Raw genomic sequence first — 14049 nt, forward strand, 5'->3', positions numbered from 1 at the left:
AAGGAACAGAGCTCGTGCTCACGGCCACGCGCGAGACTTAGGTGTCTGGCAGAATGCCATGAGCTGACTCAAACAGCTCTTATTCGCTCCCCCTTCACAATAGAAGCCTGAAACAAGGTTCTAAAGACTGTTGACATCTATTGGAATCCTTAGGAAGTGCAATCGGATCAAATTTGACACTGTATATTGGATAGGCAAAGACTTGAAAACCTACAAACCTCAGATGTCCCACTTCCTGGTTGGATTTCTTCTCAGGTTTTTGCCTGCAATAGGAGTTCTGTTATACTCACAGACATCATTCAAACAGTTTTAGAGTGTTTTCTATCCAAATCTACTAATTATATGCATATTGTAGCTTCTGGGCCTGAGTAGCAGGTAGTTTACTCTGGGCACCTTATTCATCCAAGCTACTCAATACTGCCCCCCCCCCAGCCATAAGAAGTTAACATGACCTGACCTGACCTCAACCCCCTTCATCAATATTCCATGGCTCTCTCCCCTTATCAATGCCTGCCACGTGATCGTTTTCCCTACACTCAGTACATTCCAAGCGTAATTGCCCCCACCACATGCCTTCCTCCTACAGATAACCATTAACCTCTGGTGTAGCCCCTCGGCTATGGCACTCCTCAGGTCTCTATTAATGATTAATAACATTTAAAGTTCAGAAATGCATTCCTATCAAAGGTTAGTAAAACAATTACTTGAAGGGAGTCCAATTAAACAATAATATAACAGTATATGCCATCTGCCATATTTGGGGGAAAGATAATGCTCTTGTGTTATTGTTTGTACTTGATGTTTATAGCCTAATACATTTCAGCTAAGTATTGTTTAAACCAGGGACAGCCACTCAGTCCATAAAGGCTACATTACATAGCATTGCTGACATCTTTCTCCACTTGCAAACTATGTTGTATTAGGGGATTAAATTGATTTATAGAAAATGTAAATTGATTTATAGAAGGTTGAGAAACCTCTCTCCAACCAGTCTCTCAAACATATACTGTGCTGTATAAACTACCAATGAATTCTATACTTAAACTGTACCAATGTAGTGTATCGTCTGTATTGTAGCGTATCATGATATTTGTATTGTGCGGTTTGCTCAGGGTATAAACAAGACGGACCACTTTGGGTTTATCTTTCGCGACCCGGGGGAGACTGGTCCGGGCCAGTATGTGTGCTACGTCTTCCAGTGTGCCAGCGAATCCCTGGTGAGTATTGGCTAGCTCCTCCCACTGCACACTCCCTGTGTACATCTCATTTGACATTATCAATCATAGTCTGCTGCTGGAAAAACGTATGTGTTATGGCTTTACATCCCCTGCTATATTGTGGATAAAGAGTTACCTGTCTAAAAGAACAGAGGGTGCTCTTTAATGGAAGCCTCTTCAAAATAATCCAGGTAGAATCATCAATTCCCCAGGGCAGCTGTCTATGCCCTTTACTTTTTTCAATCTTTATTAACGACATGCCACTGGTTTTGAGTAAAGCCAGAGTGTCTGTATGCAGATGACTCAACACTATACATGTCAGCTACTACAATGACTGAAATGACAGCAACAATTAACAAAGAGCTGCAATTCGTTTTAGAATGGGTGGCAAGGAATAAGTTACCGCTAAATATGTATTTGGGACAAATCATTCACTAAAAGCGAAACCTCAACTACATACTGTATTAAATAATGTGGAAATTGAGCAACTGTCATTGTCCATAATATGCGCAACTCTGCCTACTTAACAGACCTGTCAACAAGGCAGGTCCTACAGGCTCTAGTTTTGTCGCACTTGGACTACTGTTCAATAGTGTGGTCAGGTGCCACATAGAGGGACTTAGGAAAATAGGCATAGACACATGCGTACACACACGATATCATACTCACTATACACACGTACACATGGATTTTATGTTGAAGTGGAGTTGGAGCCTGAGGGCACACACTTAGTGTGTTGTGAAATCTGTGATGAATGTATTGTAAGTTGTTTAACTGCCTTCATTTTGCCGGACTCCAGGAAGAGTAGCTGCTGGCTTTGCAACAGCTAATTGGGATCCATAATAAATACAAATTCAAATTGTGGTTCCAATGGCTCAGTTCATTAGAGCAGGGTTCCCCATATGCAGAGTTTTGATCCAACTCTGCAGCAACACAATCAAATGAGCTAATTAGGGTCCAGAGAGAAGGTGTTGAATATTTCAATCATGGGTCTTACTGAAGGGCTGAGCTTGCACATTCACTATCTGGAGATGGAGAACCATTAGCATGGTTGTGAGTTTGCTTCCTGCTTGGGCCACATAATGTGTTTTGAATTGTTGCTATTATATACCTGGGCTATGTCAAAATGTTTAACTAAAGCTGTAATGCACAACTAAATCTACTGTAGGCCTACCAGTATCACAAAACATTGGTCATAATGTATTGGGTTCTGAAATAGCCTGGAGGAATGGTTCTGTGAAATGCTAGGAATCCAAATTGTTGTTTGCTGTAAGTGGAGTTAGACTGCTGTGTGTGTATGTGTGTGTGCCTATAGGTGGATGAGGTGATGCTTACTCTGAAGCAGGCCTTCAGTACGGCAGCAGCTCTGCAGAGCGCCAAGACACAAGTCAAGCTGTGCGAGGCCTGCCCTATGCACGACCTGCACAAACTCTGCGAGAGGATTGAGGGTACGCCACTGTCTACTGGATCTATTACAGTGCCTTCAGAAAGTATTCACACCCCTTGACTTTTTCCCCACATTTTGTTGTGTTACAAGGTGGGATTAAAATGGATTTCATTGTATTTTTTGTCAGTGATCTACACAAAATACTCTGTCAAAGTGGAAGAAATTCTAACACACTAATATACTGTATCTTGATTAGATAAGTATTCAACCCCATGTTTGAATCACCTTTGGCAGTGATTACAGCTGTGAGTCTTTCTGGATAAATCTCTAAGAGCTTTGCACACCTGGATTGTACAATATTTGCACATTATTCTTTTAAAATTTCTTCAAGCTCTGTGAAGTTGGTTGTTGATCATTGCATGAAAGACATTTTCAAGACGATTTAAGTCAAAACTGTAACTAGGCCAGTCAGGAACATTCAATGTCGTTTTGGTAAGCAACTCCAGTGTATATTTGGCCTTGTGTTTTAGGTTATTGTCCTGCTGAAAAGTGAATTTGTCTCCCAGTGGCTGTTGGAAAGCAGATTGAACCATGTTTTCCTCTAAGATTTTGCCTGTTCTTAGCTCTATTCCATTTATTTTTATCCTAAAAAGCTCCCTAGTCCTTGCCGATGTTGAGCATACCCATAACATAATGCAGCCACCACCATGCTTGAAAATACGAAGAGTAGTACTCAGTGATGTGTTGTCTGATTTGCCCCAAACATACCGGATTGTATTCAGGACTTAACATTCATTTCTAATTTGTTGCAGTTTTGCTTTAGTGCCTTACTAACAGGATGCATGTCTTGGAATATGTAGGCTTCCTTTTTTCACTCTGTCATTTAGGTTAGTAGTATGGAGTAACTACAATGTTGTAGTTCTCCTATCAGCAATTCATTTCTAACTGTTTTAAAGTCACCATTGGCCTCGTGGTGAAACCCCTGAGTGGTTTCCTCTCCGGCATCAGTTAGGAAGGATGCCTGTATCTTTGTAGTAACTGGGTGTATTGATACACCATGCTCAAAGGGATATTCACTGTCTTGTAGCAGGTTCAAGGGTGTGGGGTTTCCACGTCACCAAGTTCAATAACCAAACACACACAAGGAGCACAACTGGAATGCAAATGGGGAGTTTTGCACACTGGGGAAAAGGGGGAAATCACCAGCCATTTCACAGTCCACAGTCCGTTCTCTTTGTCCGTTCCGTTCTCCAGGGGTAATCCTTAAACTCGGGTCTCCAGCCAAACCGGTTTGGTACACAGTGGGGGTAATCGGACAGCCCAGGTCACAACGGATAATCACACAGATATTTATCTCTCTTCATAACACACGCTTCCCTCTCCGTTCTCTGCCCCTTTGTGCAGGCCGCACAAGTACTCCTTGGCTTAATGATCCACAAGGCTCGCCTCGTTGGGGCAGGAAGTCCATATAAGCCTCGGGGGTGGAGCCAGCGGGCTGCAAGATATCTCCCTTCAATAACTACTCCCCTCACTTCTCCCTGCCGTCTGCCACAGTCTGCTTTTTAAAATAATTGTTTTACCCATCTACCAATAGGTGCCCTTCTTTGCAAGGCACTGCTCGACTGAGGGACCTCACATATAATCGTATGTGTGTGGTTGGTACAGAGATGAGGTAGTCATTCAAAAATCATGTTAAACTCTATTATTGCACCCAGAGCAACTTATAATGCGATTCATGCTTGCCATAAGAAAGGAGTTGAATACTTATTGACATTTCAGCTTTAAAAAGAAAAAAAAAACAATCTAAAACCATAATTCCACTTTAACATTATGGGATATTGTGTGTAGGCTTGTGACACACAATCTCAGGCTGTAACACAACAACATGTGGAATAAGTCAAGGGGTGTGAACACTTTCTTGAAGACAGCTTTTTTTTGCTTTCAAAATAACCAAAAATATGACAGCACAGGGGAAGGAGACAATAAAAGCTAAATCAATTCTTTCCAAATACAGATTGGAAAGGTCATTTTTATTTGAAGGGTATACCTACAGGAGGACTTAATGCTGCAGTCATAATCCATTCATAAGCAGTGCATTACCATTTATTCAACCTTCATGTTATCAAATGAGAAAAAGACTCATTTCAGCTTCTCTGTCAAATCAATAGGGTTTGCAGTTTGAATCATTTTTGAGTCAGATCATTTTTCCAACTCAGTTTCTTAGAAAAAGTAGCTCCACATTTTGAGTTTGAAAACACTGTCTTTGCATATCTCACCATCAGTCGACCCAGTTGGTTGTGTGCTCCATTCAATTCTCCTCTTCCCAGTCTATTCTAATTTTTTGGGGGGGCTTAATGGCAATTAATTTGGTTTCCGTTGTTTGTGAATCCAGGTCTGTATCCTCCCAGGGCCAAGCTGGCCATCCAGAAGTACCTCTCTCAACTGACTGATAACGAACAGGTCGACATCTTTGAGCGAGTTCAGGTAAGGACCAGGCCTAGATTCAAATACCATTTAAAATAATTTCAAATCCTTTATAGGTGCTTCATTGAGCTTGTCTGGCACAATTGACCATTAGAATAGTTGCAAACCTTGCTCCTCTGGAACTCCAGGCAGGCTAAATCTGAAAGACTTCAATAAGTATTTGAACCTAGGTCTGATAAGGACTGTGAGACTGAAGATAATGATTGTTCTTAAAATCCATTTTGACAATTAATAGTACTATGTTTCTTAATCAGATCCTCCATGGAAAGAATGAGAGCAGCGATAATAGAAATCTTATCTTTAATATCTACTGTATCTTTGTCCAAATGGAGCAGTAGATATATTTACAGGCTCCAACAGCTAGTAGCTTTATCAACCCCATTTAGAAAATGTATCTGTTTATATTGTATTCAATGACACCGACGGCACCAATGACAGCAATGAGTAGTGGCCCAGCTAGAACAGATTGGGTCACCCCTCTGAGCCAGGCTACTCCCTTGGTTTTTTGTTTCTTGGATTTAGTTTTTTCTCTCGCTTTTGCTTTGCTCTTTGGAATCTATGCCGAGTTAATGTAAAATGACTTTGTAAAAACTGCTGATGTAAAAATGGGACTTATAAATACATTTGGCTGATGGATGGATTTACTAAAATATGTATTCGTCCCTATAGAGAATGAAGCCTGCGTCGGACCAGGAAGAGAATGAGCTGGTGATTCTCCACCTCCGCCAGCTATGTGGAACCAAGCAGAAATCCCACCTCCACATCGGAGAAGCCCAACTGGTACTATTCCCTCACTTGTACTATAGACCTGCCTATAGGTTCAACCTGTCTGTCAATCAGCAGGCCCATTTGAGCTCCATAGTTTAAACTATAGTGTGGGAGACAACAGCACATCCTGTAATGTCACATGCAGAGTGACATTACATGCAGAGTAACCCCATCTCTCTCTCTCCTTCTCTCATTCTGTCTTGCTCGATCTCTCTTCTCTCCCTGCCTCCCTTACTTTCCTGTCACTCACTCAGTCACCCATTCTCTGACTCACAGTGGCCCATGAAAGTTTATGACCAGCTCTCCATGGCCTTTTCCCGGTTTGTTAATAGCAGTGGAGAACACAGTCAGTTGAATGGAGTCCTCAATGTTCAAGCAGTATATTGAGACAAAACTAGAAACCTCAAACCCTCTTCTAGGGAGCTCACTCTCAGGGCTCTAGGAGAGCAAGTTAAACTGCTACAGACCTCTTGTCTTGCAGAGCTTTTGCTACCTCTGTGCTGATACAGGGATAATAGAGGAGCATAAATGCATGTAAACTCCGATGGTAGTATCAAATTCCCCAGTCGAGTGTACATTTTTTATGCGGTGGTTTACTAGCGGTCAAGTTATTTGACCGGCGTTCAGTGGTCAACCATCTTTATTTTACTACTACATCCCTGCTTGCTTACTACACTGAACAAAAATATAAACGCAACATGTAAAGGGTTGGTCCCATGTTTCAGGAGCTGAAATAAAGAATCCCAAACATGTTCTATAAGCACAAAAAGCTTACTCCTCTCAAATATTTTGCACAAATGGGTTTACATCCCTGTTAGTGAGCATTTCTCCTTTGCCAAGATAATCCATCCACCTGACAAGTGTGGAATATCAAGAAGCTGATTAAACAGCATGATCATTACACAGGGCACCTTCTGCTGGGAACAATAAATGTGCATTTTGTCACACAACATAATGCCACAGATGTCTCAAGTTTTGAGTGAGCGTGCAATTGGCATGCTGACTGCAGGAATGTCCACCAGAGCTGTTGCCAAGATAATTTAATTTCTCTACCATAAACTGTTGTTTTAGAGAATTTGGCAGTACGTCCAATCGGCCTCACAACCTAACCACGCCATCCCAGGACCTCCATATCTGAGGAGTATATCTGTCTGTAAAAAGTTACATAACGTGTGTACAACACCTGTTGAATATGGCCAGTGTCAGTAAACGTCTGCCAAAAGTGTAATGAAATTGTTGTCAGCAGAGCTGGTTCGGCTGTTTTTCATGTTATCCAGAGGTAAACAAATCATCGGTCAGAGCGTCAATTGTTCGAGATGGGTGGGGCTAAAGCTTAAGAGGGTGTGAACGATGCTGAATGGATGTAGACAAAGAAGAGCTGTTCACTAGATAGAAAAACATTCAAAGGCCATTTTCTCAGAAGTGAGTTTACAAGTTGATCAACTTTCAAAGCAGAATTACTTTCCCATTGTTCCTCAACTGCAATGTATTATGTACCATTTTGTAGCTCTGAATCTCTACTTTTATCCAATGTAAAAAGCACAATTTCAAATTTTGCTACATGAGACTGAATCCAGGTGGTGAGTTATATATGAAAGGGGCAAAAGTTATCTTGGCCAACATTAAGGAGGATCTTTTAAAGCATTGACTCAAAAACAGCCCAACCCCTGCTCAGGTTATTCTTCCCATTTCCACTGTTTCACAACATTATCGTACTGCTATAGATATTATTACATGTTCCCAGGGGTATTGTCCGTAATAATCTTGTGACCATGAAGTTTAATTGCACTGTTAGCTCTGTTACTGCCCAATTGAGAAGGTATTATTTAAAATATAATAAATATGGTTACTCTGCTGCTTTCAAATCATGTATAGGACTTGGGCTGTTACATATCAAAGATGAGTGCATGACACAAGCCCGGATATTTTGGTTCTCACAGAGATCCCGGATAAAGACATTGACATTACTGATTACAACATCCTCAGGTGTGGCGAAGGTCGAGAGCCATGCGTCCCCCGAAACACAACCAAGCCGCACTGCTTTTTGACACAATGCCCGCGTAACCTGGAAGCAAGCCACACCAATGTGTAGGAGGAAACACCGTACACCTGGCGACCGTATCAGCGTGCATGTGCCTGGCCCGCCACAGGAGTCACTAGAGCGCGATGGGACAAGGACATCCCTGCCAGCCAAACCCTCCCCTAACCCGAACGACTTTGGGCCAATTGTGCGCCACCCCATGGGTCTTCTGGTCTCGAACCGGGATCTCTAGTTGCACAGCTAGCAACTGCGATGCAGTGCCTTAGACCACTGCGCCACTTGGAAGGCCCCTACAGGATTGTTACGATGAAGTGACATCTCCTAATTGCCACAGGACAAAATCACAGCGCCAATAGAGAAGGGGTGGCATTCCTTACGCTCCATACTTAACCAGCTGGATGACAGAGGTGCGTCATCCAGCCAAACATAACAGCATGGAGGTTAGCGGCTTAACAGTAAAATATTACATTTGGGAGAGACAATCCTTCCATCTTGTACATATCGAGGTGTTTTTTACCTATTCTGTGTGTTTTATTATCCCAGATTAATGGATTGATAATTGAGTCCAGTTGTTTATGAAAGGATTTAGGTATGAATACCAGGATGTTCTGGAATAGGTCAAGTGGTTATGGGAGGAAGACAATTTTAATGGAATTAATTCTTCCAAGCAGGGAAATTGGGAGAATTCTCCAAAATACTATGTTTGCCTTGAGTTTTTGCATCAGAGAGGGAAAATTCTTTAAATATTTGGTACCTACAATATCTAGATAAGTCAATTTGTCTGAAGTTAACTTAAATGGAAGAAGGTCTAACCAAGAGGGGTTTGCAATCTTATGGGTATTAATTCGCTCTTGTTCCAATTTATTCTATATCCCGAGTAGAGGTCGACTGATTATGATTTTTCAACGCCGATACCGATTATTGGAGGACCAAAAAAAAGTCGATACCGATTAATCTGATTATTTTTTATTTATTTGTAATAATGACAATTACAACAATGCTGAATGAACACTTATTTTAACTTAATATAATACATAAATAAAATCAATTTAGCCTCAAATAAATAATGAAACATGTTAAATTTGGTTAAAATAATGCAAAAACAAAATGTTGGAGAAGAAAGTAAAAGTGCAATATGTGCTATGTAATAGAGCTAATGTTTACGTTCCTTGCTCAGAACATGAGAACATATGAAAGTTGGTGGTTCCTTTTAACATGAGTCTTAAATATTCCCAGGTAAGAAGTTGTAGGTTGTAGTTATTATAGGAATTATAGGACTATTTCCCTCTATACCATTTGTATTTCATCAACCTTCGACTATTGGATGTTCTTATAGGCACTTTAGTATTGCCAGTGTAACAGTATAGCTTCCGTCCCTCTCCTCGCTCCTACCTGGGCTCGAACCAGGAACACATCGACAACAGCCACCCTCGAAGCAGCGTTACCCATGCAGAGCAAAGAGAACAACCACTGTCTCAGAGCGAGTGACGTTTGAAACGCTATTAGCACGCACCCCGCTAACTAGCTAGCCATTTGACATCGGTTACACCAGCCTAATCTCGGGAGTTGATAGGCTTGAAGTCATAAACAGCGCAATACTTGAAACATTGCGAAGAGCTGCTGGCAAAACGCACAAAAGTACTGTTTGAATGAATGCTTACGAGCCTGCTGCTGCCTACCACCGCTCAGTCAGACTGCTCTATCAAATCATAGACTTAGTTATAACATAATAACACAGAGAAATACGAGCCTTCGGTCATTAATATGGTCGAATCCGGAAACTATATTCTCGAAAACAAGACGTTTATTCTTTCAGTGAAATACGGAACCGTTCCGTATTTTGTCTAACGGATGGCATCCATAAGTCTAAATATTCCTGTTACATTGCACAACCTTCAATGTTATGTCATAATTACGTAAAATTCTGGCAAATTAGGTGGCCCAAACTGTGGCATATACACTGACTGCGTGCAATGAACGCAGAATTTTGGCCCTTTCCTCCTGACAGAGCTGGTGGAACTGAGTCAGGTTGGAAAGCCTCCTTGCTCGCACATGCTTTTTCAGTTCTGCCCTCAAATTGTCTATAGGATTGAGGTCAGGGCTTTGTGATGTTCACTCCAATACCTTGACTTTGATGTACTTAAGCCATTTTGCCACAACTTTGAAAGAATGCTTGGGGACATTGTCCATTTGGAAGACCCATTTGCGACCAAGCTTTAACTTCCCGTCCTTCCTGCAGCAAAGCACCCCCACAACATGATGCTGCCATCCCGTGCTTCGCAGTTGAGATGGTGTTCTTCGGCTTGCAAGCATCCCCCTTTTTCCTCCAAACATAAGGATGGTCATTATGGCCAAGCAGTTCTATTTTTGTTTCATCAGACCAGAGGATATTTCTCCAAAAAGTACAATATTTTTCCCCATGTGCAGTTGCAAACTGTAATCTGGCCTTTTTTATGGAGGTTTTGGAGCAGTGGCTTCTTCCTTGCTGAGCGGCCTTTCAGGTTATGTCGATATAGGACTTGTTTTACTGTGGAGATAGATACTTTTGTACCTGTTTCCTCCAGCATCGTCACAAGGTCCTTTGCTGTTGTTCTGGGATTTATTGGCACTTTTCGCAGCAAAGTACGTTCATCTCTAGGAGACAGAACGTGTCTCCTTTCTGAGCGGTATGATGGCTACGTGGTCTCATGATGTTTATACAGTGGGGCAAAAACTATTTAGTCATCCCCCAATTGTGCAAGTTATCCCACTTAAAAATATGAGAGAGGCCTGTAATTTTCATCATAGGTACACTTCAACTATGGCAGACAAAATTAGATTTTTTTCCCAGAAAATCACATTGGAGGATTTGTAATGAATTTATTTGCAAATTATGGTGGAAAATAAGTATTTGGTCAATAACAAAAGTTTATCTCAATACTTTGTTATATACCCTTTGTTGGCAATGACAGAGGTCAAACGTTTTCTGTAAGTCTTCACAAGGTTTTCACACACTGTTGCTGGTCTTTTGGCCCATTCCTCCATGCAGATCTCCTCTAGAGCAGTGATGTTTTGGGGCTGTTGTTGGGCAACACGGACTTTCAACTCCCTCCAAAGATTTTCTATGGGGTTGAGATCTGGAGACTGGCTAGGCCACTCCAGGACCTTGAAATGCTTCTTATGAAGCCACTCCTTCGTTGCCCGGGCGATGTGTTTGGGATCATTGTCATGCTGAAAGACCCAGCCAAGTTTCATCTTCAATGCCCTTGCTGATGGAAGGAGGTTTTCACTCAAATCTCACGATACATGGCCCCATTCATTCTTTCCTTTACACGGATCAGTCGTCCTGGTCCCTTTGCAGAAAAACAGCCCCAAAGCATGATGTTTCCACCCCCATGCTTCACAGTAGGTATGGTGTTCTTTGGATGCAACTCAGCATTCTTTGTCCTCCAAACACGACGAGTTGAGTTTTTACCAAAAAGTTATATTTTGGTTTCTTCTGACCATATGACATTCTCCCAATCTTCTTCTGGATCATTCAAATGCTCTCTAGCAAACTTCAGACGGGCCTGGACATGTACTGGCTTAAGCAGGGGGACACGTCTGGCACTGCAGGATTTGAGTCCCTGGCGGCGTAGTGTGTTACTTTGGTCCCAGCTCTCTGCAGGTCATTCACTAGGTCCCCCCGTGTGGTTCTGGGATTTTTGCTCACCGTTCTCGTGATCATTTTGACCCCACGGGGTGAGATCTTGCGTGGAGCCCCAGATCGAGGGAGATTATCAGTGGTCTTGTATGTCTTCCATTTCCTAATAATTGCTCCCACAGTTGATTTCTTCAAACCAAGCTGCTTACCTATTGCAGATTCAGTCTTCCCAGCCTGGTGCAGGTCTACAATTTTGTTTCTGGTGTCCTTTGACAGCTCTTTGGTCTTGGCCGTAGTGGAGTTTGTAGTGTGACTGTTTGAGGTTGTGGACAGGTGTCTTTTATACTGATAACAAGTTCAAACAGGTGCCATTAATACAGGTAACGAGTGGAGGACAGAGGAGCCTCTTAAAGAAGAAGTTACAGGTCTGTGAGAGCCAGAAATCTTGCTTGTTTGTAGGTGACCAAATACTTATTTTCCACCATAATTTGCAAATAAATTCATTAAAAATGATTTTCTGGATTTTTTTTCTCATTTTGTCTGTCATAGTTGAAGTGTACCTATGATGAAAATGACAGGCCTCTCATATTTTTAAGTGGGAGAACTTGCACAATTGGTGGCTGACTAAATACTTTTTTGCCCCACTCTACTTGCGTATTATTTTTTGTACAGACAAACGTGGTACCTTCAAGCTTTTGGAAATTGCTCCCAGACTTGTGGGGGTCTACATTTTTTTTCTTGGCTGATTTCTTTTGATTTTCCCATGATGTCAAGGCAAGAGGCACTGAGTGTGAAGGTAGGCCTTGAAATACATCCACAGGTACACCTCCAATTGACTCAACTTATGTACATTTGCCTATCAGATGCTTCAAAGGCATGACATAATTTTCTGGAATTGTCCAAGCTGTTAAATGGCACAGTCAACTTGGAGTATGTATAGTCGTGACTGTCGTTTTGAGAATGACACAAATATTAATTTTCACAAAGTCTGATGCCTCATTTTGTATGATGGCAGTTTGTATATACTCCAGAATGTTATGAAGAGTGATCAGATGAATTGCAATTAATTGCAAAGTCCCTCTTCGCCATGCAAATTAACTGAATTCCCAAAAAATATTTATTATGCATTTCAGCCCTGCCACAAAAGGACCAGCTGACATCATGTCAGTGATTCTCTCGTTAACACAGGTGTGAGTGTTGACGAGGAAAAGGCTGGAGATCACTCTGTCATGCTGATTGAGTTTGAATAACAGACTGGAAGCTTCAAAAGGAGGGTGGTGCTCGGAATCATTGTTCTTCCTCTGTCAACCATGGTTACCTGCAAGGAAACATCATTGCTTTGAACAAAAAGGGCATCACAGGCAAGGATATTGCTTCCAGTAAGATTGCACCTAAGTCAACCATTTATCGGATCATCAAGACCTTCAATTGTTCTGAAGAAGGCTTCAGGGTGCCCAAGAAAGTCCAGCAAGCGCCAGGACGTCTCCTAAAGTTGATTCAGTTGCGGGATCGGGGCACCACCAGTACAGAGCTTGGTCAGGAATGGCAGCAGGCAGGTGTGAGTGCATCTGCACGCACAGTGAGGCAAAGACTTTTGGAGGATGGCCTGGTGTCAAGAAGGGCAGCAAAGAAGCCACTTCTCTCCAGGAAAAACATCAGGGACAGACTGATATTCTGCAAAAGGTACAGGGATTGGACTGCTGAGGACTGGGGTAAAGTCATTCTCTCTGATGAATCCCCTTTCCGATTGTTAAAGCATCCTGAGACCATTCATGTGTGGGTTTGCTTCTCAGCCAAGGGAGTGGGCTCACTCACAATTTTGCCTAAGAACACAGCCATGAATAAAGAATGGTACCAACACATTCTCCGAGAGCAACTTCACCCAACCATCCAGGAACAGTTTGGTGACGAACAATGTCTTTTCCAGCATGATGGAGCACCTTGCCATAAGGCAAAATCGATAACTAAGTGGCTCAGGGAACAAAACATCAATATTTTGGGTCCATGGCCAGGAAACCCAGACCTTAATCCCATTGAGAACTTGTGGTCAATCCTCAAGAGGCGGGTGGACAAACTAAAACCCACAAATTCTGACAAACTCCAAGCATTGAATATGCAAGAATGGGCTGCCATCAGTCAGGATGTGGCCCAGAAGTTAATTGACAGCATGCCAGGGTGGATTGCAGAGGTCTTGAGAAGGGTCAACACTGCAAATATTGACTCTTTGCATTAACTTCATGTAATTGTCAATAAAAGCCTTTGACACTTATGAAATGCTTATAATTATACTTCAGCATTCCATAGTAACATCAGACAAAAGTATCTAGACACTGAAGCAGCAAACTTTGTGGAAATTAATATTTGTGTCATTCTCAAAACTTTAGGCTACGACTGTTAACTTTTGACCCACTGGAATTGTGATACAGTGAATTATAAGTGAAATAATCGGTCTGTAAACAATTCTTGGAAAAATTACTTGTCATGCACAAAGTAAATGTCCTAACCAACTTGCCAAAACTATAGTTTGTTA

General features: G+C 41.9%; 1 protein-coding gene across 2 annotated transcripts in view; it reads left to right on the forward strand.

Annotated features, from left to right (window-relative positions):
• tbc1d4 (TBC1 domain family, member 4) overlaps nucleotides 1–14049 on the forward strand; it is a 151752-nt gene that overhangs the window by 68267 nt on the left and 69436 nt on the right. For both annotated transcript variants that reach the window (XM_024388629.2, XM_024388630.2), the window contains exons 6-9: nucleotides 1113–1217; nucleotides 2533–2665; nucleotides 4997–5088; nucleotides 5758–5868. In XM_024388629.2, coding sequence (XP_024244397.1) covers nucleotides 1113–1217; nucleotides 2533–2665; nucleotides 4997–5088; nucleotides 5758–5868 — 441 coding nt within the window. The remainder of the gene's footprint in view (nucleotides 1–1112; nucleotides 1218–2532; nucleotides 2666–4996; nucleotides 5089–5757; nucleotides 5869–14049) is intronic.

The sequence above is a fragment of the Oncorhynchus tshawytscha genome, linkage group LG26 (genome assembly GCF_018296145.1).
Source record: "Oncorhynchus tshawytscha isolate Ot180627B linkage group LG26, Otsh_v2.0, whole genome shotgun sequence".
NCBI classification, from domain to species: Eukaryota; Metazoa; Chordata; class Actinopteri; order Salmoniformes; family Salmonidae; genus Oncorhynchus; species Oncorhynchus tshawytscha.